The 25,303-nt window shown below is 41.0% G+C and overlaps 2 protein-coding genes and 1 pseudogene across 2 annotated transcripts; 1 reads left to right on the top strand and 2 right to left on the bottom strand.

Annotated features, from left to right (window-relative positions):
• Positions 1 to 6,430: 6,430 nt before the first annotated feature.
• On the bottom strand, positions 6,431 to 13,236 carry xiap (X-linked inhibitor of apoptosis). The gene is made up of 8 exons (XM_055928015.1): positions 13,047 to 13,236; positions 11,040 to 11,314; positions 10,384 to 10,939; positions 10,123 to 10,222; positions 9,957 to 10,035; positions 9,786 to 9,825; positions 7,950 to 8,132; positions 6,431 to 7,501 (listed from the first exon to the last, which is right to left on the bottom strand). The coding sequence occupies exons 2-8, from the start codon at positions 11,277 to 11,279 to the stop codon at positions 7,308 to 7,310; spliced, it is 1,392 nt and encodes a 463-aa protein (XP_055783990.1). The 5' UTR covers positions 11,280 to 11,314; positions 13,047 to 13,236; the 3' UTR covers positions 6,431 to 7,307.
• Positions 13,237 to 19,940: 6,704 nt separating this feature from the next.
• Positions 19,941 to 25,247, top strand: LOC129858665 (uncharacterized protein C21orf140 homolog; annotated as a pseudogene).
• Positions 22,958 to 25,303, bottom strand: psmd10 (proteasome 26S subunit, non-ATPase 10). The gene is made up of 5 exons (XM_055928042.1): positions 25,082 to 25,303; positions 24,833 to 24,931; positions 24,296 to 24,442; positions 23,870 to 24,036; positions 22,958 to 23,736 (listed from the first exon to the last, which is right to left on the bottom strand). Exons 1-5 carry the CDS (start codon positions 25,196 to 25,198, stop codon positions 23,577 to 23,579), a joined length of 690 nt encoding a protein of 229 aa, XP_055784017.1. The 5' UTR covers positions 25,199 to 25,303; the 3' UTR covers positions 22,958 to 23,576.

Here is a 25,303-nt window from a genome sequence, read left to right as displayed (position 1 = left end):
CGCACAATTGGCCCAGCGTCGTTAAGGTTTGACCTGGGTAGGCCGCCATTGTAAATAATAATTTGTTCTTAACTGACTTGCAAAGTTAAATAAAGGATAAATAAAATTTTAAAAAGTATTGTTAGTAATGTTAGTAGTGTTAGTAATGTTAGCAGTGTTAGTAGCATTAGTAATGTTAGCAGTATTAGTAATGTTAGCAGTGTTAGTAATGTTAGTAGCATTAGTAATGTTAGCAGTGTTAGTAGTGTTAGTAATGTTAGCAGTGTTAGTAGCATTAGTAATGTTAGCAGTGTTAGTAATGTTAGTAGTGTTAGTAATGTTAGCAGTGTTAGTAGCATTAATGTTAGCAGCGTTAGTAATGTTAGTAGTGTTAGTAATGTTAGCAGTGTTAGTAGCATTAATGTTAGCAGCGTTAGTAATGTTAGCAGTGTTAGTAATGTTAGTAGCGTTAGTGTCATTGTTAGCAGTGTTAGTACCGTTAGTAATGCTAGCAGTGTTAGTAGCGTTAGTAATGTTAGTAGTGTTAGTAATGTTAGCAGTGTTAGTAGCATTAATGTTAGCAGCATTAGTAATGTTAGCAGTGTGAGTAATGTTAGTAGCGTTAGTGTCATTGTTAGCAGTGTTAGTACCGTTAGTAATGCTAGCAGTGTTAGTAGCGTTAGTAATATTAGCAGCGTTAGTAATGTTAGCAGTGTTAGTAGCATTAGTAATGTTAGCAGTGTTAGTAGCATTAGTAATGTTAGCAGCGTTAGTAATGTTAGCAACATTAGTAATGTTAGCAGTGTTAGTAGTGTTAGTAGCATTAATGTTAGCAGCGTTAGTAATGTTAGCAGTGTTAGTAGCATTAATGTTAGCAGCGTTAGTAATGTTAGCAGTGTTAGTAGCGTTAGTGTCATTGTTAGCAGTGTTAGTACCGTTAGTAATGCTAGCAGTGTTAGTAGCGTTAGTAATGTCAATAGTGTTAGCAGTGTTAGTAGCATTAATGTTAGCAGCGTTAGTAATGTTAGCAGTGTTAGCAATGTTAGTAGAGTTAGTGTCATTGTTAGCAGTGTTAGTACCGTTAGTAATGCTAGCAGTGTTAGTAGCGTTAGTAATATTAGCAGCGTTAGTAATGTTAGCAGTGTTAGTAGCATTAGTAATGTTAGCAGTGTTAGTAGCATTAGTAATGTTAGCAGCGTTAGTAATGTTAGCAACATTAGTAATGTTAGCAACATTAGTAATGTTAGCAGTGTTAGTAGCATTAGCAGTGTTAGTAGCATTAGCAGTGTTAGTAGCATTAGCACTGTTAGTAGCATTAGCAGTGTTAATGTTAGCAGTGTTAGTAGCGTTAGTAATGTTAGTAGCGTTAGTAATGTTAGCAGCGTTAGTAATGTTAGCAGCGTTAGTAATGTTAGCAGTGTTAGTAATGTTAGCAGTGTTAGTAATGTTAGCAGTGTTAGTAATGTTAGCAGTGTTAGTAGCATTAGCAGTGTTAGCAGTGTTAGTAATGTTAGTAGCATTAGTAATGTTAGCAGCGTTAGTAGGGTTAGCAGTGTTAGTAATGTTAGCAGTGTTAGCAATGTTAGCAGTGTTAGTAATGTTAGCAGCGTTAGTAGCATTATTAATGTTAGCAGGGTTAGTAATGTTAGCAGGGTTAGTAATGTTAGCAGGGTTAGTAGCATTAGTAATGTTAGCAGCATTAGTAATGTTAGCAGTGTTAGTAATGTTAGCAGCGTTAGTAATGTTAGCAGCGTTAGTAATGTTAGCAGTGTTAGTAGCGTTAGTGTCATTGTTAGCAGTGTTAGTACCGTTAGTAATGCTAGCAGTGTTAGTAGCGTTAGTAATGTTAATAGTGTTAGCAGTGTTAGTAGCATTAATGTTAGCAGCGTTAGTAATGTTAGCAGTGTTAGTAATGTTAGTAGCGTTAGTGTCATTGTTAGCAGTGTTAGTACCGTTAGTAATGCTAGCAGTGTTAGTAGCGTTAGTAATATTAGCAGCGTTAGTAATGTTAGCAGTGTTAGTAGCATTAGTAATGTTAGCAGTGTTAGTAGCATTAGTAATGTTAGCAGCGTTAGTAATGTTAGCAACATTAGTAATGTTAGCAGTGTTAGTAGCATTAGCAGTGTTAGTAGCATTAGCAGTGTTAGTAGCATTAGCAGTGTTAGTAGCATTAGCAGTGTTAATGTTAGCAGTGTTAGTAGCGTTAGTAATGTTAGCAGCGTTAGTAATGTTAGCAGCGTTAGTAATGTTAGCAGTGTTAGTAATGTTAGCAGTGTTAGTAATGTTAGCAGTGTTAGTAGCATTAGCAGTGTTAGCAGCGTTAGCAATGTTAGTAGCATTAGTAATGTTAGCAGCGTTAGTAGGGTTAGCAGTGTTAGTAATGTTAGCAGTGTTAGCAATGTTAGCAGGGTTAGTAATGTTAGCAGCGTTAGTAATGTTAGCAGTGTTAGCAGCATTAGTAATGTTAGCAGCATTAGTAATGTTAGCAGCGTTAGTAATGTTAGCAGCGTTAGTAATGTTAGCAGCGTTAGCAGTGTTAGTAATGTTAGCAGCGTTAGTAATGTTAGCAGCGTTAGTAATGTTAGCAGCGTTAGCAGTGTTAGTAATGTTAGCAGCGTTAGTAATGTTAGCAGTGTTAGTAATGTTAGCAGCGTTAGTAATGTTAGCAGCGTTAGCAGTGTTAGTAATGTTAGCAGCATTAATGTTAGCAGCGTTAGCAGCGTTAGTAATGTTAGCAGCGTTAGTAATGTTAGCAGTGTTAGCAGTGTTAGTAATGTTAGCAGCGTTAGTAATGTTAGCAGCGTTAGCAGTGTTAGTAATGTTAGCAGCGTTAGCAGTGTTAGTAATGTTAGCAGCATTAGTAATAGTAGTGTTAGCAGCATTAATGTTAGTAGTGTTAGTAATAGCAGCGTTAGTAATATTTGTAGTGTTAGTAATAGCAGCGTTAGTAATATTTGTAGTGTTAGTAATAGCAGCGTAGGTAGTGTTAGTAATAGCAGCGTAGGTAGTGTTAGTAATATTTGTAGTGTTAGTAATAGCAGTGTAGGTAGTGTTAGTAATAGCAGCGTAGGTAGTGTTAGTAATAGCAGCGTAGGTAGTGTTAGTAATAGCAGCGTAGGTAGTGTTAGTAATAGCAGCGTAGGTAGTGTTAGTAATAGCAGCGTAGGTAGTGTTAGTAATAGCAGCGTAGGTAGTGTCAGTAATAGCAGCGTAGGTAGTGTTAGTAATATTTGTATTGTTAGTAATAGCAGCGTAGGTAGTGTTAGTAATAGCAGCGTAGGTAGTGTTAGTAATAGCAGTGTAGGTAGTGTTAGTAATAGCAGTGTTAGTAATATTTGTAGTGTTAGTAATAGCAGCGTTAGTAATATTTGTATTGTTAGTAATAGCAGCGTAGGTAGTGTTAGTAATAGCAGCGTTAGTAATATTTGTAGTGTTAGTAATAGCAGCGTTAGTAATATTTGTATTGTTAGTAATAGCAGCGTAGGTAGTGTTAGTAATAGCAGCGTGGGTAGTGTTAGTAATAGCAGTGTTAGTAATATTTGTAGTGTTAGTAATAGCAGCGTTAGTAATATTTGTATTGTTAGTAATAGCAGCGTAGGTAGTGTTAGTAATATTTGTAGTGTTAGTAATAGCAGCGTAGGTAGTGTTAGTAATAGCAGCGTAGGTAGTGTTAGTAATAGCAGCGTTAGTAATATTTGTAGTGTTAGTAATAGCAGCGTTAGTAATATTTGTATTGTTAGTAATAGCAGCGTAGGTAGTGTTAGTAATAGCAGCGTAGGTAGTGTTAGTAATAGCAGTGTTAGTAGTGTTAGTAATAGCAGTGTTAGTAGTGTTAGTAATAGCAGTGTTAGTAGTGTTAGTGTAAGTAGCATTAATGTTAGCATTAGTAATAGCAGCGCTAGTAGTGTTAGCAGCATTAATGTTAGCGTTAGTAGTGTTAGTAATAGCAGTGTTAGTGTTAGCAGCATTAATGTTAGCGTTAGTAATAGCAGTGTTAGTAGTGTTAGTAATAGCAGTGTTAGCAATAGTAATATCAGTTTTAGTAGTGTTAGTAATAGCAGTGTTAGTAGCGTTAGTAATAGTAGTGTTAGTAGCGTTAGTAATAGTAGTGTTAGTGTTAGCAGCATTAATGTTAGCGTTAGTAATAGCAGTGTTAGTTTTAGCAGCATTAATGTTAGTGTTAGTAATAGTAGTGTTAGTAATAGCAGTGTTAGTAGTGTTAGTAATAGTAGTGTTAGTGTAAGTAGCATTAATGTTAGTGTTAGTAATAGCAGTGTTAGTAGTGTTAGCAGCATTAATGTTAGCGTTAGTAATAGCAGTGTTAGTAGTGTTAGCAGCATTAATGTTAGCGTTAGTAATAGCAGTGTTAGTAGTGTTAGCAGCATTAATGTTAGCGTTAATAGCAGCGTTAGTGTTAGCGTTAGTAATAGCAGTGTTAGTAGTGTTAGCAGCATTAATGTTAGTGTTAGTAATAGCAGCGTAGGTAGTGTTTTTTTTTTTTTTTTTTTTTTTTTTTTTTTTTTTTGGGGGGTGGATCAGCTTAGTATTGCGGAAAGAATGTTGCTTCCAATGTAATTGTCTGCATCATTTCCATTCCCCCATATTTTTTTGGGTAAATATATATATCCATATACGTATGCATACATATACACATATATACATACACATACCTATATAGACATACATACTTTTTTAAAGAATATGCCTTTATTATTATTCCCCGCGACCCTACCACCAATCCCCCAATTGGAGTAAACTTATAAACACTTCTGCTTTTACCTTCAATTTCTACATCTTATACCTATCTTACAGACACAGTCCACTTTACAATAGTTCTCTCTTATTTGTTCTTAGTCCTTCCTCTATTTCTGTTGTCCATCCAATTTTATTTCCACTTGTAACTGTGCTATTTCACAAAAGCTCCGCACCTATACACATTTCACAGATCCCGTATGCCCTATATTGTTTATCTTGTTATTAGTCCCACCCTTCAGCTCCACCCAACCCCTCCCATCTATCTTCCAACATCATCCATTTCGGATTTCTATTTGCTATACATTTCTCAACTGTGCTGTGATGCTTCATAAAAGACCTGAACCTTCCTATTCTCATAGCTTCTACAGATTGTAAATTAAAAATAAACATCTTTGCCAAAATAATTATTATATTATTGATTGATTGACTATGGCTTTTCAAATCCCCCAGTATTGCTATCTGTAGCGTTAGTTTTAGGCAAATGTTGCAATTCTTCAGCCATTCCTGGACCTGTGACCAAAAACGAGCTACATATGGACAATACCAAAATAAATGATCTAATGACTCTGCCTCCTCACAACAGAATCTGCAGAGCTGGGAAGATTGTATACCCCATATATATAACATTCTATTAGTTGCAAGAATTTTGTACAGTAATTTATATTGAAAAATTCGAAGTTTTGAATCCGGCGTTGTTTTGCGTATCAATTCATAAACTATGTGCCATGGAATGGGTACATCGAAAATCTCTTCCCAACTATTTTGCAATTTGTATGGCACAGCTGTTAGTTTTTTGGTCCTTAAATGAAATTGGTATATGTTTTTATTTATCACACTTTTCTTTAACCATTTTTGTTCTTTAATACAGGGCCGACATACAAGTTCCTTACTTTTTTCCCCTTCTACTTGCCTCTTCCATTTTTGTGGTAATGCTGCAATTAATTGGTTGTAATTTTGGGTAGAGCAGACTTTTCCATATGTCTGTGTTAGCTGCATGTGTGACATAACTCCACCAGTCCTATTTATGATATCATTCACAAAAATTATACCTTTTTTAAACATTTCTTCGATAAATACAGTTTTTTTATCAATTATTATATTTGAATTTAACCACAATATTTGTTGTACTATTTGTTCCGTCCTTTCAGGTGGATTAAACTGAAATTGCAACCAACTTTCTAAGGCTTGTTTAAAGAATAAGGATATTTTGGAGATCATTTCCTTTTCAAACAACCGAAAATGAGCAGGTGTAATCTGAATAAAGGGAAAAAGGCCCTTCTTGAACATAGGATGAGACATTCGTACCAGTTTACTAGAGAACCAGTTTGGATTTAAGTATAACTTTTGTATGACCGATGCCTTTAGTGAGAGGTCTAATGCTTTAATATTTAATAATTTCTGCCCTCCGAATTCATATTCGTTATATAAATAGGCCCTTTTAATTTTATCTGGCTTGCCGTAGGTAGTGTTAATGTTAGCAGCATACATGAAAGTACATATATTTTTAAAAACATGATTTATTTTCCACTTTTGGTCAAACAGGAGTTGCACTGAAGTGCAAAGGAAAGATTAATTTCGGAATAACATGATTTAAAGAGGTACAATATTTTGATGTGATCACCACAACTAAATCAAATGATGAAGTGGATATATCAGTTATGCCGTTATACCTAAATAAAGGAAATTGATCCAAGTATACAATTCATCCATTTATTCACACAGAGCACACATAATGAATCATACTAGTTGGCCTAAGGAACATAAGTTTGGGAACCCTTAGGACTTCTATTTCAGAAACCTGTAATTTGCAAACTAACGAGAAACGCATGATTTGCAAACCAATAAGGAAAGCCCAGTCAACAACTTCATAATATTAAGAGAAATATGACAAAAACATGGAAATGGCATAATAGTCAGAATAAAGAAAATATACACACAATAAGTAAATTAAACTGTTTGAAAAGGCACTGTTGATAACTGCAATGGTAGATCATGGTTCTGTACAGAGGAAGTATCAGAACTGTGGGTATATGGAGTACAGCCATGGACAAAAAGTTGCATGTTTGACTCACCTTCGTTAGTTCTGCTAACCTGCTACGTAAAGTCCCTTCCGTCCTTAGCTGTACTCCATCTAGTCTCACAAACTTACTTTCTCAACTTGGTTTGAAGATTTAGGCCCATTGCCTCTTGGGTATTGTATCAGTGAGCGAACACTACATCACATAACAAGGACGTGTCTGTCATTATCTTTAAAACAATTATTGAAAAACAAAATCCCCACACTTCTCATGATTCTCTTATTCATATTTACAGTGGTCCTCCTCAAATATAATATATCTTTATGTACATTTGTAGTAGGAAAGCATGTGTTAACAAAATAATTGAGAAGGTAAAGCAGCATTGCCATTTAAAAAGAGTCTCATCCTCTTGGGCCCACATTATTTAAGCATCTCATATTAGGTGCTGATCTAGGATCACTTTTGCCTTTTAAAACATAATGAGTAAGAGACGGGACCTGGTCCTAGGTCAGCACTCCTACTCTGAGACAACAATCCCTGACACCAGGTTGCATGTTAGGAGATGTATGTCTTGATCTTTTGTGTGATGGCTCTACAGCAGATGGGACACTTGCCGAGGGCCTCGGAACACTCCTTGCAGACGACCAGGTGCCCACAGGGGATGAAGACGATGCAGATGTCTCTGTCCATACACACTTTGCACTGTTTCTCCCTCTGCAGCTTCCGTAGCTTCTCAAGGGGATCCTCGTCTGAAATAGGGGAGAAACAGCAGTTGGTAACCGAGCACAATGAAGTAGTTAGAATACTGACCAACACAGCTCAATTATGTTTTGGGGGCGGCAGGTAGCCTAGTGGTTAGAGCATTAACCGAAAGGTTGCTAGATCGAATCCCCTGAACAAGGCACTGTTCCTAGGCTGTAATTGTAAATAAGAATTTGTTCTTAACTGACTTGCCTAAATGAAGGTTAAATATTATTTATTTTTATGTTCCTTCTATAGCCAAGCCTCATGTAGGCTTACGGTGTGAATAGCACTGTTACTGGATAAACTAGGTCAAATTGCAAAATCCTGTGGAATAAATTCAGGATTCTTTTTGACTTATACTGTAAACCTTAATACCAGTTTTAATAGAACAGTGCCCTGGTATAATGATACTAGCAAGCAATGCTAAGAGTTTCCCCCTTATGAGACACACACCATGGTTCTCTGCTGTCTTTGCGTCACTGTCAGGGTCTCTGTTAAAGCAGTCCTGCAGCAGAGTTTCCAGGGTGGAGTAGCCTCTCCCATCCCTGCGTATCCTCTCCTGTATAGTCCTCTCTACCAAGGCAGGCTCCAGACCCATCTCCACCGCCTTCTGGGCATTGGCTGACTGCAGCACCTCTGTAGAGAGAAGGAGGAGACTGAGCATGTACTAGTAGGTGTTGGAAATAGCACCCTGTGAGAGAGAGATATACAGTAGTAGTCAAACATTAGGACACACCAACTCATTCAAGGGGTTTTCTTTATTTTAGGCTATTTTCTACATTGTAGAATAGTGAAGACATCAAAACTATGAAATAACATATGGAATCATGTAGTAACCCCCAAAAAAGTGTTAATCAAATCAAAATATATTTTATATTTGAGATTCTTGAAAGAAGCCACCCTTTGCCTTGACAGCTTTGCACACTCTTGGCATTCTCATGAGGTAGTCACCTGGAATGCATTTCAATTAACAGATGTGCCTTGTTAAGTTAATTTGTGGAATTTCTTTCCTTCTTAATGCATTTGAGCCTATCAGTTGTGTTGTGACAAGGTAGGGGTGGTATACAGAAGATCACCCTATTTGGTAAAAGACCAAGTCCATATTATGGCAGGAACAGCTCAAATAAGCAAAGAGAAATGACAGTCCATCATTACTTTAAGATATGAAGGTCAGTCAATCCGGAACATTTCAAGAACTTTGAAGGTTTATTCAAGTGCAGTCGCAAAAGCCATCAAGCGCTATGATGAAACTGGCTCTCATGAGGACCGCCACAGGAAAGGAAGACCCAGCGTTACCTCTGCTGCAGAGGATGCTCATTAGAGTTACCAGCCTCAGAAATTGCAGCCTAAATAAATGCTTTGGAGTTCAAGTAACAGACACATCAACTGTTCAGAGGAGACTGCATGAAATCAGGCCTTCATGGTCAAATTGCTGCAAAGAAACCACTACTAAAGGACACCAATAATAAGAAGAGACTTGCTTTGGCCAAGAAACATGAGCAATGGACATTAGACCGGTGGAAATCTGTCCAAATTTGAGATTTTTGGTTCCAACCTCCGTGTCTTTGTGAGACGCAGAGTAGGTGAACTGATGACCGCAAGTGTGGTTCCCACCATGACGCATAGAGTAGGAGGTGTGATGGTGCTTTGCTGGTGACACTGTTGGTGATTAATTTATAATTCAAGGCACACTTAACCAGCCTGGCTACCACAGCATTCTGCAGCAATACGCCATCTCATCTTTGCGCTTAGTGGGATTATCATTTGTTTTTCAACAGGAAAATGACCCAAAACACACCTCCAGGCTGTGTAAGGGCTATTTGACCAATCACTCAACCTCAACCCAATTGAGATAGTTTGAGATGAGTTGGACCGCAGAGTGAAGGACAAGCATATGTTGGAACTCCTTCAAGACTGTTGGAAAAGCATTCCAGGTGAAGCTGGTTGAGAGAATGCCAAGATTGTGCAAAGCTGTCATCAAGGCAAAGGGTGGCTACTTTCAAGAATCTCAAATATATTTTGATTTGTTTAATACTTTTTTGTTTACTACATGATTCCATATGTGTTATTTCATAATTTTTATGTCTTCACTATTATTTTACAATGTATCAAATAGTAAAAGTGAAGAAAAACCCTTGAATTAGTAGGTGTGTCCAAACTTTTGACAGGTACTGTATATATAATCTAACAATACCTTTAGCTAAAGTTCCAAAGCTCTGATGAATAAAAAAAAGTGAAAGGGGAACAACTTTACAAAAAATATTATGTTACATCAAAAAATGGTTTTACCTGTCTCATGACTTGAACATCCATTTAGGTGACTTGAAGCCTGGGAAATCAATAGAAGGAAGGGATTTGATATGGTAGGAGTCATGCAAGGATGGGTGCAGTTTAATATCTTTGACCACAGGTTTAGGGGTTAGAGGTCAGGGTTAGGAGGATGAAGTCTTGGAGACTTACAGCATTGTTCCAGTCAGGACCTTGTAGCTGAACGCTGCTGACGAACTCCTGTCCTTTCTCTGCCAGTAGAAAACTGCACCTGGATTAAAACATGACTCGCAATGTTAGTGACAGGGAGAAGAAGCATGCATATGGTTGTTTACTTTCTACTTGTGTGTGTTTTTACCCAGGATAGTGTTTGGCGTGCTCCTCCCAGGGATCCTCATCCTGCTGCCAGCCCTTCAGACCTCCACCACAGCGGAAACACCCCACATGGTCTGGTGCACCTGCACCAACACACACACACGTTAGGATATATACCCGGTCCTTTCTATATCAACTCCTCCCTGGCCCTTTTACCGTAGCAAGTAATGGTAAGCATGAATTGTATTTGTTATTTACTTTTCTCACAGCCAAAGCTCTAGTCTACCCCACTCCCAGGTCTCACCTGTGTTGTAGAAGCCTGCTCTGGCCAGCCTCTCGTGGTCAATAGGGTGCTGGATTCCTGCAAAGCTGCCTAGCCTCTCCTCAAAGCTCTGCATGGGGACCTGAGGACGTGGCCTGGTCTCCTCCACCTCCCTCCCCCCCTGAGAGGGGAGGTTCCCCACATCATGCCCCAGGATGAAGAAGCAGTAGGGGTAGTGTTTGGAGTGCTCTCCCCATGCCGTGTCCCCAGCCTCCCAGCCCTTTAGCATCCTTCCACAGCAGAAGCACTGCACCTGGTCACCCTCCCCCAAATAGAAGAGCCCCGCCTGGGCCAGCTCTCTAGGTCGGACCGGGGATGTGGAGGGCCACGGGCCGAAGGTGTTGAACCGGGAGTCTTCGCTGACCATGTGCGGGGCCATGGGGTAGGTGGTATCGTCTACCACCTCTCCCGTCCTCAGGCGGAACTCCATGTCCTCAGCGTCTTCGTTGTAGGAGGTTTCATTGGTCAGCATGGCAGCTTGAAGAGAGTTAACCCTGGATCGATGGGTGCAGCTCAGGAACTTACAGGTAGGGGAGACCTGAAACATTGCAACAGTAGAATGATAATTTGTCAGAAACATGAGATAATAAAATAAAATAAAGTTTTGCACATCATTGTCATCCCCTTTTCATCCTCACCTCCGCGTGCCTCTCCACAGGTGCGTCCCCTCCACACCAGTTCTCTACAGTCTTGTGGCAGCTGAAGCAGCGCACCTTGTCGGCCTGTCCTGTGAAGTAAAACCCAGCGCGGGCCAGCCTCTCCGCTGACACCTGCTGGGCCAGGAGGGAACCCCGGAACGAGTCCAGCCGCATGTCCATCATGGACCAGTCTACTGCGTGGTCTGACTCCAGATCACTGTCTCTCCCGGGGCCTGACATCACGACACAGGGCTGGGCTGCCTAGGATGAATGAGCTGAAAAATATATATATAAAGTAATTTCCGGAGGAGCTAGTGAACAAGCGATCAGGAATCTGGACAGACACCATGTAAATGCATAAGTTTGACAAGAGAGAGCATTGTATTTCATAGAGTACCACTAGATGGCAATATGCACATTGCTATGGTCACATGGAGGCGTTGGCTGTTACATGTGAGGGGTGGGGAGGCAGGAACAGGCTTTAGGATATGTTCTCACGCTACCAGGCTGCCCTGCTCACCACAGGAATACATAGACCATAACACACACAAATACACAAAGCAAGCACACAACGACACACACAGCCAAATGTAAGGAACACTATTATTTTAAGTGAGTACTGGCCTCAGTTTTCCATTCGTTCCTATGATCAACAAAGCTCAGCATTTCATAGGAAAGGAGTTACATAATGCTTACTTTGTGAAGTGAATCAATCAGGCCTCTTTGGGTAGTGTGTTGCAACACAATCAATCCCCAGCCGTATCAATGTTGGGCTACTGTAGGCTAGGCGTTATGCTACTTTCACACCATCCCCACCATCAGGGAGGAACAGGAACCGTTGTCAGTTAGAACAATCAGGTATTTCACCTCAGGCTGTATTCACCAATCAAATATGATCCAATCCCATCACTGTTCCTGCTATCAACAGTAATGCAATCAATTACATACATCGTTGCCATGCCTTGTGTTAGGATAGATACGTTGGCTAAAGCAGCAACAGACAGGCACCCAGGCTACCAAACATAAAACGATAATTTCTATGGAATAGAAATTGGCTGTTGTCTATGCTACCAATCAATATTGTTCATGCTGGTTTTAATCTTTTGTATACCTGCCATCCCCATCGCAGCAAGCAAGGCAAGCTTCAGACTTAAAAATGCAGTTAGACTGGAGGTTGTCATGGTTTTGCAGGCAGCACTCTCACACTAATATGAACCTGACACTTGCCATATTGTTGTGAAAACAGATGAGTAAATATGTGATGATGTCCTAGGAACATTTGCTGTATCCACTCCTCCCATGCTCTCCCTGACAGCTCCAAAAGGCATCATGTGGATGCCATCATCATAAACAGGGCCCTGAGCATAACATATTATTGACTATGAACTGGTTAGCTTTTCATGATTGTATAACTACAGCTTAGTACTTATGTGTGGCCCGTCTGTTACTGACCAGAGCTGAACCTTAATCTCTCGAATGACAGCAATAGGCTGATCATATGTGTGCAAAGTGCATGCCAAGGGGTCTGGATGACCTTTTCCGCACATTAGCGCCGTGTCATTGGTTCAAACTCCACTCCGACTCACTGTTCCCACTCAATCGCAACAGTCAGATGGACACATGGGGGGGTCTACTGACCGGCCACGTAAATTCTGGAAAGTTCACAGGCTCTTGTTTGTGTCTATAGTCAGACAAAGGCGCCAAACATAAATATAAATTGACGCGGATCGCAATGTGCTGCCGATTGTCCTGTCTGACAGTTGAGCTCTGCTGGGCATGGATGCGTGCTGTCAGGGATTACGCACTCTTCCAATGATATTTAGGACATAGTTAAATAAAACAAAAACAACGTTGTCTAACGAAAACAAAGCCAACGTTAAATGTCTATAATGCACTTTGATCAGTCGATATTGAGCTGTTTCGCCATAGACAGTAACGAAGCACGACCGACGAGCTGTCAACAGTAACAGTTGAAAATGCATGCAAAGACATACCCAATACACATACCTTGGAAAAACTTGGATGTCACCTAGTGCCTCTGAGGTATTGGATGCTGCCTGTCTCCTTTCCAAATAAGATAGATCGTCAATAATTTTTGACCAGACTATTTAACAATGGTTTGGGGAAGTACATTCAGCGTTGGTGTTGTTCTGCGCACCAGTAAAGGCGCAGCCCACCTGACCACCATTGTGGAAATAGATAGTTTATGACGTAGGACGAAAAGGGGGGAAGTATGTGGGAATTCGTGCGTAGTTTTGCTGCGTTCAAGTTCAAATCAGAACTAGGAAACTCTAACATTTCTGACTTGCTAAATGGTTGAACGGAGCTAACTACAACCAAACTTATTCCACAGAGGACAGAGTGTCTGCAGGGTTTCGCTCCTCCCTTGTATTTGATTGGTGAATTAAAGTCACTAATTAGCAAGGAACTCCCCACACTTGGTTGTCTAGGGCTGAATTGAAATGAAAAACCTGCAGACACTCGGCCCTCCATGGAATGAGTTTGACACCCCTGAGTAGGCAAGTCCTAGGTCCGACTACTACTTGAACGCAGCATTTACATTACATTGGGGTCGAAACCCACCACTGTGACCTGTATGCTCTCGTTGGCTGGCCTTCACTACATACCCACTGGCTCCAGGTCATCTATAAGTCTTTACTAGGTAAAGTCCCGCCTTATCTCAACTCACTGGTCACCATAGCAACAGCCACCTGTAGCACGCGCTCCAGCAGGTATATTGCACTGGTCATCCCAAAAGCCAAACACTTCCTTTGGCCGCCTTTCCTTCCAGTTCTCTGCTGCCAATACCTGGAACAAATTGCAAAAATCTCTGAAGCTGGAGTCTTATATCTCCCTCTCTAACTTTAAACATCAGCTGTCAGAGCAGCTTACTGATCACTATACCTGTACACAGCCAATCTGTAAATAGCATACCCAACTACCTCATCCCCATATTATTACTTACCCTCTTTCTCTTTTGCACCCCAGTATCTCTACTTGCACATCATCATCTGCACATGTATCATTCCAGTATTAATGCTCAATTGTAATTATTTTCGCCTCTATGGCCTATTTATTGCCTTTCCTCCCTACTCTTCTACATTTGCACACTGTACATAGATTGTTCTATTTTTCTTTTGTGTTATTGACTGTATGTTTGTTTATGTGTAACTCTGTGTTGTTGTTTTTGTTGCACTGCTTTGCTTTATCTTGGCCAGGTCGCAGTTGTAAATGAGAACTTGTTCTCAACTGGCCTACCTTGTTAAATAAAGGTGAAATAAAAAATGAAATAAAAAAACATAAATGAGAAATTAGTAATTAGTAATAGGCTGTTTTGATGAAAGTGGATGTATGGACAGAGATGTAGGTTATACCAGAGAGGAAGAAGCGAAGCGAGAGGGTTTACTCCAACCAAAACCTGTCCAAGAAAATAATGCCACGAAGTGAGGATTTTTTTTTTATGAAGATCAATGAGTGTCGAATTTGTAATGTAATTGCTAATTTGCTAGGTGAGGCTTATTTGATAGAATATACGTTTCGTAATGGCTATGTTGTTATGACTGCACTGATATAAGTGGACGCACGTGGCATCTCGGGAAACTTTGGAGAGAAAAAAATATATATATCTTATTGGAGTTGTGCCTGTTGTTCACACCTATTTGGCCTCTCATTGGCTAGAATGGTCACACCTCGCCTCCCTTCCATGTTTGAGGACATGTATTTCCATTGTTAGAGCAGTCACTCGACCATCTTGTCAATATAATAGATACTCTTTGGCTATACATTAACTTTCAATAAGGGAGGCAAAAGGGCCAGGGCTGCTTTTTATTTTATATGCTCAAACCAATTATCCACCATTTGTTTCTCCCAAGTCTACACACACAGAGCGAGAGAGAGAGTTTGTAAACCCTGAGCAAACCAAAAGTGATATGGGAAGAATATGGGCATTTCCGTGGTTTTAGAGGTGAAACGGAACAGATCCTTCTTTCTAAAACCACCCCAGACTTTCTGTGAAGTTTACACATTAGGCCTTTGTGACATCGGAAATGTGATGCTGTCATTTATTTCCATATTTGGAGTTGTTCATTAATCCAAACATCCTCCTACCCAAAATGTAATTTTGCTGATGATCTTGTAGAGGGCAAGTCTGGGAACCAGCCTGACTCTTATACAGCGCTCGACTTGGACTGAAATAGGTGCCGGTACTCATTTTGGGTGTCGGTACTGTTTACAGTTTATGTGCAGGAGCTCAACAATACGTTTGAGCTAATATTCTACAAGAGGAACAGGAGCTCAAGCAGTAGAACATTTGAGGTGCAGTTACTCAGCTCCAATAAACACCTGCCCAAGAAAGCACTGCTCTTATAGCCACTGGACTTCTCCTCTTCCACTCTGTGTATCAGCCACTTGGGTGACACCTCAGCAGCTCTGTGTGCCAGAAAACTGATACCTAGTCAGTTGTACAACTGAATGCCTTCAACTGAAATGTGTCTTCCGCATTTAAACCTCTTAAGGATCTGAACCTTTTTTAAATTTTCGCCTAAAATGACATACCAAATCTAACTGCCTGTAGCTCAGGACCTGAAGCAAGGATATGCATTTCTTGATTCCATTTGAAAGGAAACACTTTGTTTCACAAGTTTGTGGAAATTTGAAATTAATGTAGGAGATTATAACACATTAGATCTGGTAAAAGATAATATAAAGAAAAAAACTTTTTTTTTTTGGTACCATCTTTGAAATGTAAGAGAAATGCCATAATGTATTATTCCAGCCCGGGTGCAATTTAGATTTTGGCCACTAGATGGCAGTACTGTATGTGCAAAGTTTTAAACTGATACAATGAACCATTGCATTTCTGTTCAAAATGTATCAAGACTGCCCAAATGTGCCTAATTGGTTTATTAATACATTTTCAAGTTCATACTTGTGCACTCTCCTCAAACAATAGCATGGTATTATTTCACTGTAATAGCTACTGTAAATTGGACAGTGCAGTTAGATTAACAAGAAATTAAGCTTTCTGCCCATATCAGATACGTCTATGTCCTGGGATTTATTTGTTACTTACAACCTCATGCTAATCACATTAGCCTACGTTAGCTCAAAATCTGAAGAACATCCGCACATCCAGGTACTTTCAGCAGGTGCTGGAGTTGTAGGCAAAGTCATGGAAAACAGAAAGGAAAACTCCGCACACTGCTTGCTTCTCATTCTCCCAGGTGAAATATATTTACAACGTTTCGACCCTTAGGTCTTCATCAGGCATCCATATCCCAGGTGGAGGTGGAAGGTCCTATATATAGGGTCAGTACTCAGTGACGTCACTTCCTGAAACAGGAGGTAAAAAATGTATAACATAGTTTCTCAATATTAACATTCAATGTATCCAAATATGTGATCATACACAGAGAATGTGATCAATATTTATAGTAATATACATACACATACAATATTCAATTAGGATAAAAAAATATATATAATAATTTGAATTATTGAAACTATAAAAATGGTTTCAAGTCAAATTCCTCATTAAGGCCAAGAGGAGACAGTGTGTTCAGCCTGTGGATCCAGAAAGATTCCCTTTGAAGAAGTTTCCTCTCAATGTCCCCTCTCCTGTGTGACATCTTGACCATTTCTATTCCAATGTATCTTAGAGAACTAACAGGAAGTCCAGCTTGTACAAAAATGAGCAGCAACCAGATTTTCTGTCTCACCTGTCCGTATATTTTTATTATATACATGGTGAAATACATAGAGGTGTATCACAAGCTAAACACATGTATTTTGTCATCTTCCTCTGCTTCCTTCTCCTGGTGCCAGACAGGCAGACTTTGCAGTGCCTCCTTGTGCGACTACCTTGAGCAGCAGTTTGAGGGACTTTGCAGGGAAAATGCCGTGCAGTAAGGCGTAGGGGATTGTTTACAGCAGGACGACCCCCAGTGGATGGGCGCCGAGGGGTGTGGTGCTCCTCCAGCAGCTCTCTCATTAGGTTCTCTCTGTATTTTTGGTAGGTAATTACTTTACCTAAGAGGGAGTGGGGAGGATGAAGAAAGTTAGAGGATGATGAGGCAGTGGGTAGGTGGGTGAGATATTGTCACTATAATTGCATAATGGATTTGTATGTGAACTGTACATCCAATTACAAAAATAGCTTGTTCAGTAATCATCTCACCAGTTAGTTGGCGGTGAACTATGCTGCCATTGAGGGCAGCAGTGTCGATCAGATGGAAAAATATCTTCTTATACCACTTGGTTGTTTTCCGAGTGCATTCCACAAAGCTGTTTATCATGTCTGCCTTATCCACTGCCCCCATTTTGAGGTTATAGTCGAGCACACAATCTGGTTTGATCTTTCTCTCTCCAGTCAGGTGATCCACCTTCCCTGTGGCCGACATGGTTGCTGTATGGACAGTGGAGAGGACATGGACATCTCTTTTGTCATGCCACTTTACTGCCAGCTGTTGACCGTTCTCCTGGAACTCTACCTCCCCTCTCTGCATCTTCCTGCATCCGAATGCCGGCATCCCCTTCCTGTTCGACCTGACTGTGCCACAGGTCCCTGTTCTGTTGGAGAGCAGATGCTGGAAGAGTGTGGGGACTGCTGTACCAATTGTCCATGTACAAAGTGTGTCCCTTGCCGAGATGAGGAGCCAGCATGGTCATCACTACGGACCCGGACACCCCAAGCCCCTCATAATGTTTGATGTCAGTGGTGGACCCTGTGTAAACTATAATATCCTGGACAAATCCTGTCTTCACGTCGCACATGACAAAGAACTTGACTCCAAACCTGTGCCTTTTGGAGGGAATATATTGACGGAACGCCAGCCAACCTTTCCATAACATCAGGGACTCATCAATGCATAGGTCCTTGTATGGCACAAAGACCCGACCAAATACTGATGTCAGGCTGGTTAGAACATTTCTTATTTTGTATAACGGGTCACTTAAGATGGCAGTTGCATTGTTGACGAAATGCAGGCATCGCAGCAGAACTAGGAAGCGGTCTTGGGAAAAGAGGGTGACAAAGAAGGGAGTTGCAAACATAGGATCTGTGCTCCAGTATTCTCTTAGGGAGTTCTTCTTTACTATCCCCATGAGGAGGACTGTCACCAGGAAGGTATACATTTCACTAATTGTGGTTGTCACCCATTTAGCGAGTTTCCCCCTCACTCCTGGCTCTCTCTTCTCCAAGGCATAGCGATTGGTCTCCTCTACTATGTCTCCCACCAGCTCCTCTGTCAGAAACAACTTGAAGCACTCTGCCTGAGTTGGAAATGGCAAGGGGCGTTGCACTCCAGACTGGGACTCGTCAAAGCAAACAGCAGGGCCAGGAGGGGTGAAATTACTGGTGGCCTTCCAGCTACCACAGAACTCCTGTACTTCATCCACTGTTGGTCTGCCTCCATCACCACCAGCATCTTCAAAGGGAACTGGTACTTCGTCAGTGGACAAGGGAAATTCAGATTCAGGGTTCTCAATGGCTACAAGGTTGGAGGGCAGCTCCTCACTGTCACTGTCAGAATCTGATTCATGACTTTCATACTCAGACTCATTGTCAGAGTTTTAAAAAATCTCCAGAATTTCCACATTTGTGAGTTGTCTCCTTTTGAAAGACATTGCTAATGCTACAGCTTAGCTCACTAGCTACATACATAAACAACAACACTGAATGGCTCAGAGGAATGGCTCAGAGTGAGAGGGTACGTGTTTGACTACCGGCACGCGCCACTTGTATCAATAAATCACTATCAGAAAATGTTTCGTGTGGCAATTATTTGTGTATTTACGGTTTTATTCACATGTTTTCAATTATAGGTGACAAATCATGCATTCCGATTCTTGCACAGATTGTAATGGGCACATATTATGTGTGTAAAATAATTTTTTTGAAGGTTGTACTGATTATGATGAGCTAAGCTAATTCCAGCTATGTAGCCATGTTTGTTGGCATACAATGCATTCTGGGTTTCACGTAATCGTCTGTTTGACCAAAGATGTTATAACAAAATGAGGTGAGTAAGAGTTCACAAATTCTTTGAGGACTTCCGGAAATGAATGGTGGGATGTGAACGACGGTAGATGACACACCCCTTCAACATGCATACTATAAACAGACCAAACTTATCTCGTCTTCTCTTATTATCTTCGGTTTCTGTGAGGAAAAATGCATGGCTGCTCGCTGAAACTAATCGGATTACTTTCGATTTCTATAAAGTGTTTTACCTAATTATTTCGATCAATGGTGAGCTCACCCGTGATGTGATTAATTATACATAGTAATTGCTATTAGCTAATTCATATTGTTGTTTATGTCAGCCTAGAGTTAGAAAATATGACTGCTTGTGTTGGGTCAATCTTTCCTCAGTTAGCGCTAGGACAAAGGTAGCCTACATTTTTCCGGTTAGGATGATTGTGTTGTACTATATATACTTCTGTGAATATCTGAACATTGAATCCAAATATAAACTGCTCACATTCTGGACATAACTTTGTAAGGACTGTATTTGTGTAAATAGTTTCTGAAAAAAGTGTGGCCAGCTCAAACGCTGATTGTCATCATTCGAAACTGGCCGTTCCAAACGAGCGTTCTAAATGAGTGTTCTAATCACACGGGTGTGATCGTACGCTTTAGGGACCACTGTAAAACGATCACACCTGTGTGATGGTACATGTGAAAGGGTTAAAGGTCATAGTTAATGCTGTTAATGCTGAAAGGAAGGTGTTCATTCATAGAGTTTAGATAAGCATGGCATTACAAAAGTTCTTCCTGGGTGTCTGTATAGATCACAAAAATGTCCCCAAATATCTCCGAACTAGGAGAATATTAGAGAGAAAAGGGATACGGTCTGGATTCAGCACCACCTGTTGTTCAAACATTCCTAGATATAGGTTCGCATGATTAGGAGCCATAGTGGTCCCCATCGCTGTCCCTTTGGTCTGGAGGAAGAAGTCTCCTCTGAAGAGAAAATAGTTGGAGGTTAGTACCAGTTCAGCTAAGTCCACAATACAATTGGTGCTGGGTAGAGCATTAGGGGGACACCGACCCTGTATAGGTTCGCATTTAACCCAACCCCTCTCAATCAGAGAGGCGGGGGGCTGCCTTAATCAACATCTGGGGAACTGCCTTGCTCGGTGGGAGAACGACAGATTTTTATCTTGTCAGCTCGGGGATTCAATCCAGCAACTTTTCGGTTACTGGCCCAACACTCTAACCATTAGGCTACCTGCTAGTCATGCTCACTATCACCCCTCTGCATCAGCACTGCTGTATTCCTCTCTCTCCCATTCCTCTCACACTTCAGGCAACTCCTCAAATTATGTTCTCAGAAGATCAGAAATTGGCAGCCAGGTGAAACAAAAAAGCTGGTACTGTCCAGATGCATTTTTCAAACAAAAATATTAGCCAGCTAGCTAGTTAGCCAAGCCAAAAAGTGTTAACTTGTCAGTCAATCTGTAAATCCGTGGCTCAAAAGCACTATATATGCAATAAAAACTGTTATAAAAAAAAATACAAAATAACTCAATATATTCAGATTTACAGGAGCTCTGTGCTTAGGCAGCCAACCTGGTCTCAGAGCATTTTGTATTATTATGTATATAAATCGAGGTGCCCCATTTAATATTATATGTTGCCCTCTGTATGGTATGTATTAATTTTCTAAACGTACTTTATCTTGAAATAAAGATTTGAATTTGAAAAACATACAATATGTTATGAATTTGCAAAACATACAATATGTTACGTATTTGCAAAATGTATGATTTGTTACGTTATAGCTAGGTAGCTGGCTAACATTAGCAAGGCTAGGGGTTAGGGTTATGGTTAAGTGTAGGAGTTAGGATAAAGGATTAAGGTTGGGGTTAGGGTAAGGGTTAACTAAAAAGGTCAAGGTTAGGGTTGCTAAGTAGTTGCAAAGAAGCTAAAAAGTAGTAAGTAGTTGAAAAGTTGCTAATCAGCTAAAGTTGTCCATGACGACATTCGAACTCACAACCTTTGGGTTTCTAGACGTTCGCGTTATACGCCCACCCATTATATGCTCACCCATCCATCCACTTTTGCCTTAAGTAACCATCTGTCTTATGCAACCATACCAAACATAACATCATACTAGTTTCAGTGTCCCGGATGATGTACTTTTACTATGTTATGTCTAGTCTATTACACCAGGCTGAGGCTGCTACTAGGGCGCCATGACAACTACAGAACTCATGTGTTTTTACATAGGCCTGAAATATGGAAATACATGGAATGTTGAATCATGATTATTTAATCATCTGATTTAATCAAGCCTATTGTTTTCCTTTTCAATTTTGGAAATAAGTTTAGGCGACAAGCTGATGGGTCAGAACCTCTGCTCAAATATTGGCTATATTATGACGCACCTTAGAATTTGTAAATGTGCGCCAGAAGCGCACTCAGAACTGAGTGTCCCAGACCTGAGACCTATCCAATAGGCCCGAAGATGCGCCTCAAGCAGCAGATCCTTCTGCAGTTGATGTGGAACAGGAGATCCAACAGCGGGATCTGACCACAAGGCACTACAGGGGGTAGTGCATACGGCCCAGTACATCACTAGGACCAAGCTTCCTGCCATCCAGGACGTCTATACCAGGCGGTGTCAGAGGAAGGCCCTAAAAATTGTCAAAGACTACAGCCGCCCTAGTCATAGACTGTTCTCTCTGCTATCTCATGGCAAGCGGTACCGGAGCGCCAAGTCTTGGTCCAAGAGGCTTCTAAACAGCTTCTACCCCTAAGGCGTAAGACTCCCGAACATCTAGTGTAATGCCCCCCCCCCCCCCTTTTACCATGGTGCTTCTCTGTTATCTATGCATAGTCACTTTAATAACTCTACCTACATGTACATATTACCTCAACTAATTGGTACCCCCTGTATATAGCCTCGCTATTGTTATTTTACTGCTGTTCTTTAATTATTTGTTACTTTTATTTCTTCTTGTAATTTTTTTAATTAACTGCATTGTTGGTTAAGGGCTTGTAAGTAAGCATTTCACTGTAAGGTCTACATGTGACAAATACATTTTTTTTTAAAATTCTACCTTTGTAGGTGAAACCGAGATTCCATTTGGTCTGATCACCGGTGACATCTCCACGGCAATGGGCACCTTGTGCAGCAGACACACCTGTAGCGTCATTCACGCAGGAAGTCAGAGAGGATGCGTCCCATGGAATTACAAACTACGGTTCCACTGTAGCGGTGTCTCCTCACTGCAGCCTTCAGGAGAAATATTTGAAGAGTGGTGTGGCAGTTTGAGGGAGAACTACGGGAAATGTGCAATAGTGGTGAACATTCAAAGCTGGAGGTCGCCAAGAAAAGGTACCGGTTGTAACTCGTGTTTAGCGAGGTATGTTCGACACCTGCCTGAGGCCTCGGTGGATCTCATGCCCATGACCTGTTGCCCGGCGGTGGCGCGCACGTACGGGCACAAGCTTCTTCAAATCCCGTTCCAGTGCGCACACCTGAGCCTTCTGAACAGGGCGTGGTCCAACGTGAAATGGTTTGCACCCACTGACCGGCAATCTACAACTGAGGCACTCTACATAAATACATATTTTGGAACGAGCTATTGGAGGGAACTCTGATGATGAGCAAGAGGAAATGGGAGGAAGCTTCGTCTCGAGTTAGGTTGATTGAGAATCATTACCTAAATGACAGTGACAAGGGGTTAATTCAGACTATATAGAACAGATGCAAGTGACATTGGCTAAGGGACTTTTTTTTGTAAAAGTATGTGCTGTATGTGAGGTTAGTGCTATGGTCTCTGCCAAGAGGTCTGAACCTTTCTGGCACAAGATAGTGCACTCACCCCATACTGCAAGGTTATTGGTTCAAGCACGGTTCCTGCTCCTCCTCAATCACTACTGTATATTATCAAACACTGACACGTTCAGATTCACAACCAAAATAGGAATTTAATGTAACTTGTTACAGATGATCAATTTAATTGGAATCAAATGAATGCAATGAACTTACTACCAAATCACATTACACATCCAGACAGTGAAACATGTTTTAAATAGGCCTGGATATTAACATATGTAGTGGAGGTGATTCATTTAATCAAGTTGTTAAGACACCAACTTATTACATCTTTTGAAAAAAAAAACAATGTTTAAGAAGTTGAATTTCTAGAACAGTTTCATACAACATAGGTTCCTCTGGTAAGTAGCTGTAGGATATTATCATGGTCAGTCAGATACATCCAGTCCAGTCAGAAAAGCTCTTTCCTCCAACAAAAATGCTGCCATACAGACTGCATCTCAATAGTCCAGTGGCCTCCTCTCACTCTCCTCATCGCCACTGAACTGTAACTGGACTGGTGGAAGTACCCTCCCCCCCAGACTGGAATATAGAGGATAGGTCAAAGCAATATGGAAGAGTTTATCCTGTTTCCTCAAATCAGTGCAGATGAAGGAGAGATGAGAAGAAAGGATGGAGAGGTGAGATGAGGAAGCCCATTTAGACCATGTCGACTGGATCTTCTCGCTGCTTCAGTGTGTAGTCAGATGCATCAGACGTTTCCTCCTACGATCCTCCGCAGCAGAGTGGCCAGACCTCCTTTAGAGATCTGTAGTGGCGTCTTCTCCTCCTTGTTCTCTATGTAGATGCTGGCTCCGTTCTCCACTAGGAGTTTAGCTGCCTCCACACGCTCCTCGTCACACGCCAGGTGGCTGGGGGAGACAAATATTTAGCATGGTGTAAAAAGTGTAGAAAACAGCATCATCAACACACAGACACAAACATTAAGCACAGTAAAACACACAGCATCTAGAACACAACTTCAATACACACGCCAGTGCTTACAGTGCAGTGTTTCCCTCCGAGTCCTGTATGTTGGTAGAAGCGCGCTGTTTGAGCAGCAGCTGGATCAGACGGCAGTTGCCCTTGGTTGAAGCTCTGTGTAGGGGAGTAGACTCCAGCTTATCTGTGACATTAGGGTTCGCTCCACTCTCAAGCAACAGGAGGGCGATCTGTGAAGAAGACCAACCATTTGCATTATCAATCAACATAACGTTATACAGTTCTTATTTTCTGCTTTAATAGCTGCAGAACTATTGTAGCAAAGCCAGGGGAACATAGTTGGTTCTGGCAGGGATTGAACTAGCAACACTCAATCCCAAGACGGAGCTAATGACCCCTGTGCCAACTAACTAACCCACTTGGTATTGAGTCAACCAGATTACTTCAGAACAGTATCTGTCTAACATTGTGGACCCAGTGTTGGTGTACCTCGTATCGGTCCTTGGAGGCAGCATAGTGCAGAGGGGTGCAGCCGTTCTGGTTGACCGAGTTCAGCTGAGCTCCTTTGTTAATCAGTGACTTCACTATCTCCTCCCTGCCTGCAGATGCTGCGATGTGGAGGGGAGACCAACTGGCCTGGGGACAAGGACAAGAGATGAGACATCACTCTCAGATGGACAGTAACTACTTCTTCTTCTAGGATAGTCATGTAGTGATAGAGGGAGTAACTGAGCAGGCATGAACCAGAGACTCAGTGGTTAGAGTAAGTGTGTCTCCTGTAACATACAGGTCCAGTGTCTCCAGACCTCTTGACAGAGCCCGTAGAAATGGATGTGTGTGTTGGGGAAACTACTACCAAAGACACTTATAACCAATTCCCCTGTTCATCTGTACTAATACACTATAGTGACATCAATAGATCAAACATCTACAGTACGTACAAGATCAATTTAAGATCAAATTATTGCAACACAGCAAGTCAATATAACTGTACAATGTTGCAGACAATGACTTTTCAATATTTACATCATCTTGTAGGTTGACATCCACCCCCAAATCCAACAGAAACTCAACGATCTTGACGTGTCCAGCCGAGCAGGCCCAGTGGAGTGCGGTTCTTTGGTCCTGGGAGAGGGGAAGAGCACAGGAGACCAGATGAATAAGAAGGGAGGGACATGTGGATGTATCAGCAAATGTAGCTAGCTAACGTTAATTGACTGACTGCTGCCTGAAGCAGCTAGCTCTAGTAATTTATTTCAAGTGATGATCATTTACCTGGTCCGTTTTGCAAGCGAGCGATTTATCCGTTAAAATACATTTCTTTAATTTGTCAAATTCACCAGTGAAGGCTAAATTACAGACTTCCACATTTGAAACAGTTTGCTCCATCATGAAAGATAGCTAGCTCAACTCACTAAGCGGTAAATTGGACTGAAATAAACATCACCATGACTCAGGAAATTTACCTAGGTTCTATTTCCGTTGTAAGTGCGCGTA

This window comes from Salvelinus fontinalis, chromosome 6 (assembly GCF_029448725.1).
Source record: "Salvelinus fontinalis isolate EN_2023a chromosome 6, ASM2944872v1, whole genome shotgun sequence".
Taxonomy (NCBI): domain Eukaryota; kingdom Metazoa; phylum Chordata; class Actinopteri; order Salmoniformes; family Salmonidae; genus Salvelinus; species Salvelinus fontinalis.
Note: the sequence above shows the minus strand (reverse complement) of the source record. Positions and strands in the feature narration are given on the sequence as shown.

Excerpts from the sequence above, each read along its gene's own strand:
- psmd10 (XM_055928042.1), bottom strand. The coding sequence starts at position 25,198 with ATGATGGAGCAAACTGTTTCAAATGTGGAAGTCTGTAATTTAGCCTTC. Across the intron at positions 24,037-24,295 it reads CCTCCAAGGACCGATACGAG|ATCGCCCTCCTGTTGCTTGA; the intron begins GTACACCAACAC and ends TCTTCTTCACAG. Across the intron at positions 23,737-23,869 it reads TCGGAGGGAAACACTGCACT|CCACCTGGCGTGTGACGAGG; the intron begins GTAAGCACTGGC and ends TGTCTCCCCCAG.
- xiap (XM_055928015.1), bottom strand. The coding sequence starts at position 11,279 with ATGTCAGGCCCCGGGAGAGACAGTGATCTGGAGTCAGACCACGCAGTA. Across the intron at positions 9,826-9,956 it reads GTCCTGACTGGAACAATGCT|GCTTCAAGTCACCTAAATGG; the intron begins GTAAGTCTCCAA and ends TTGATTTCCCAG. Across the intron at positions 8,133-9,785 it reads ATGTTCAAGTCATGAGACAG|AGGTGCTGCAGTCAGCCAAT; the intron begins GTAAAACCATTT and ends TTCTCTCTACAG.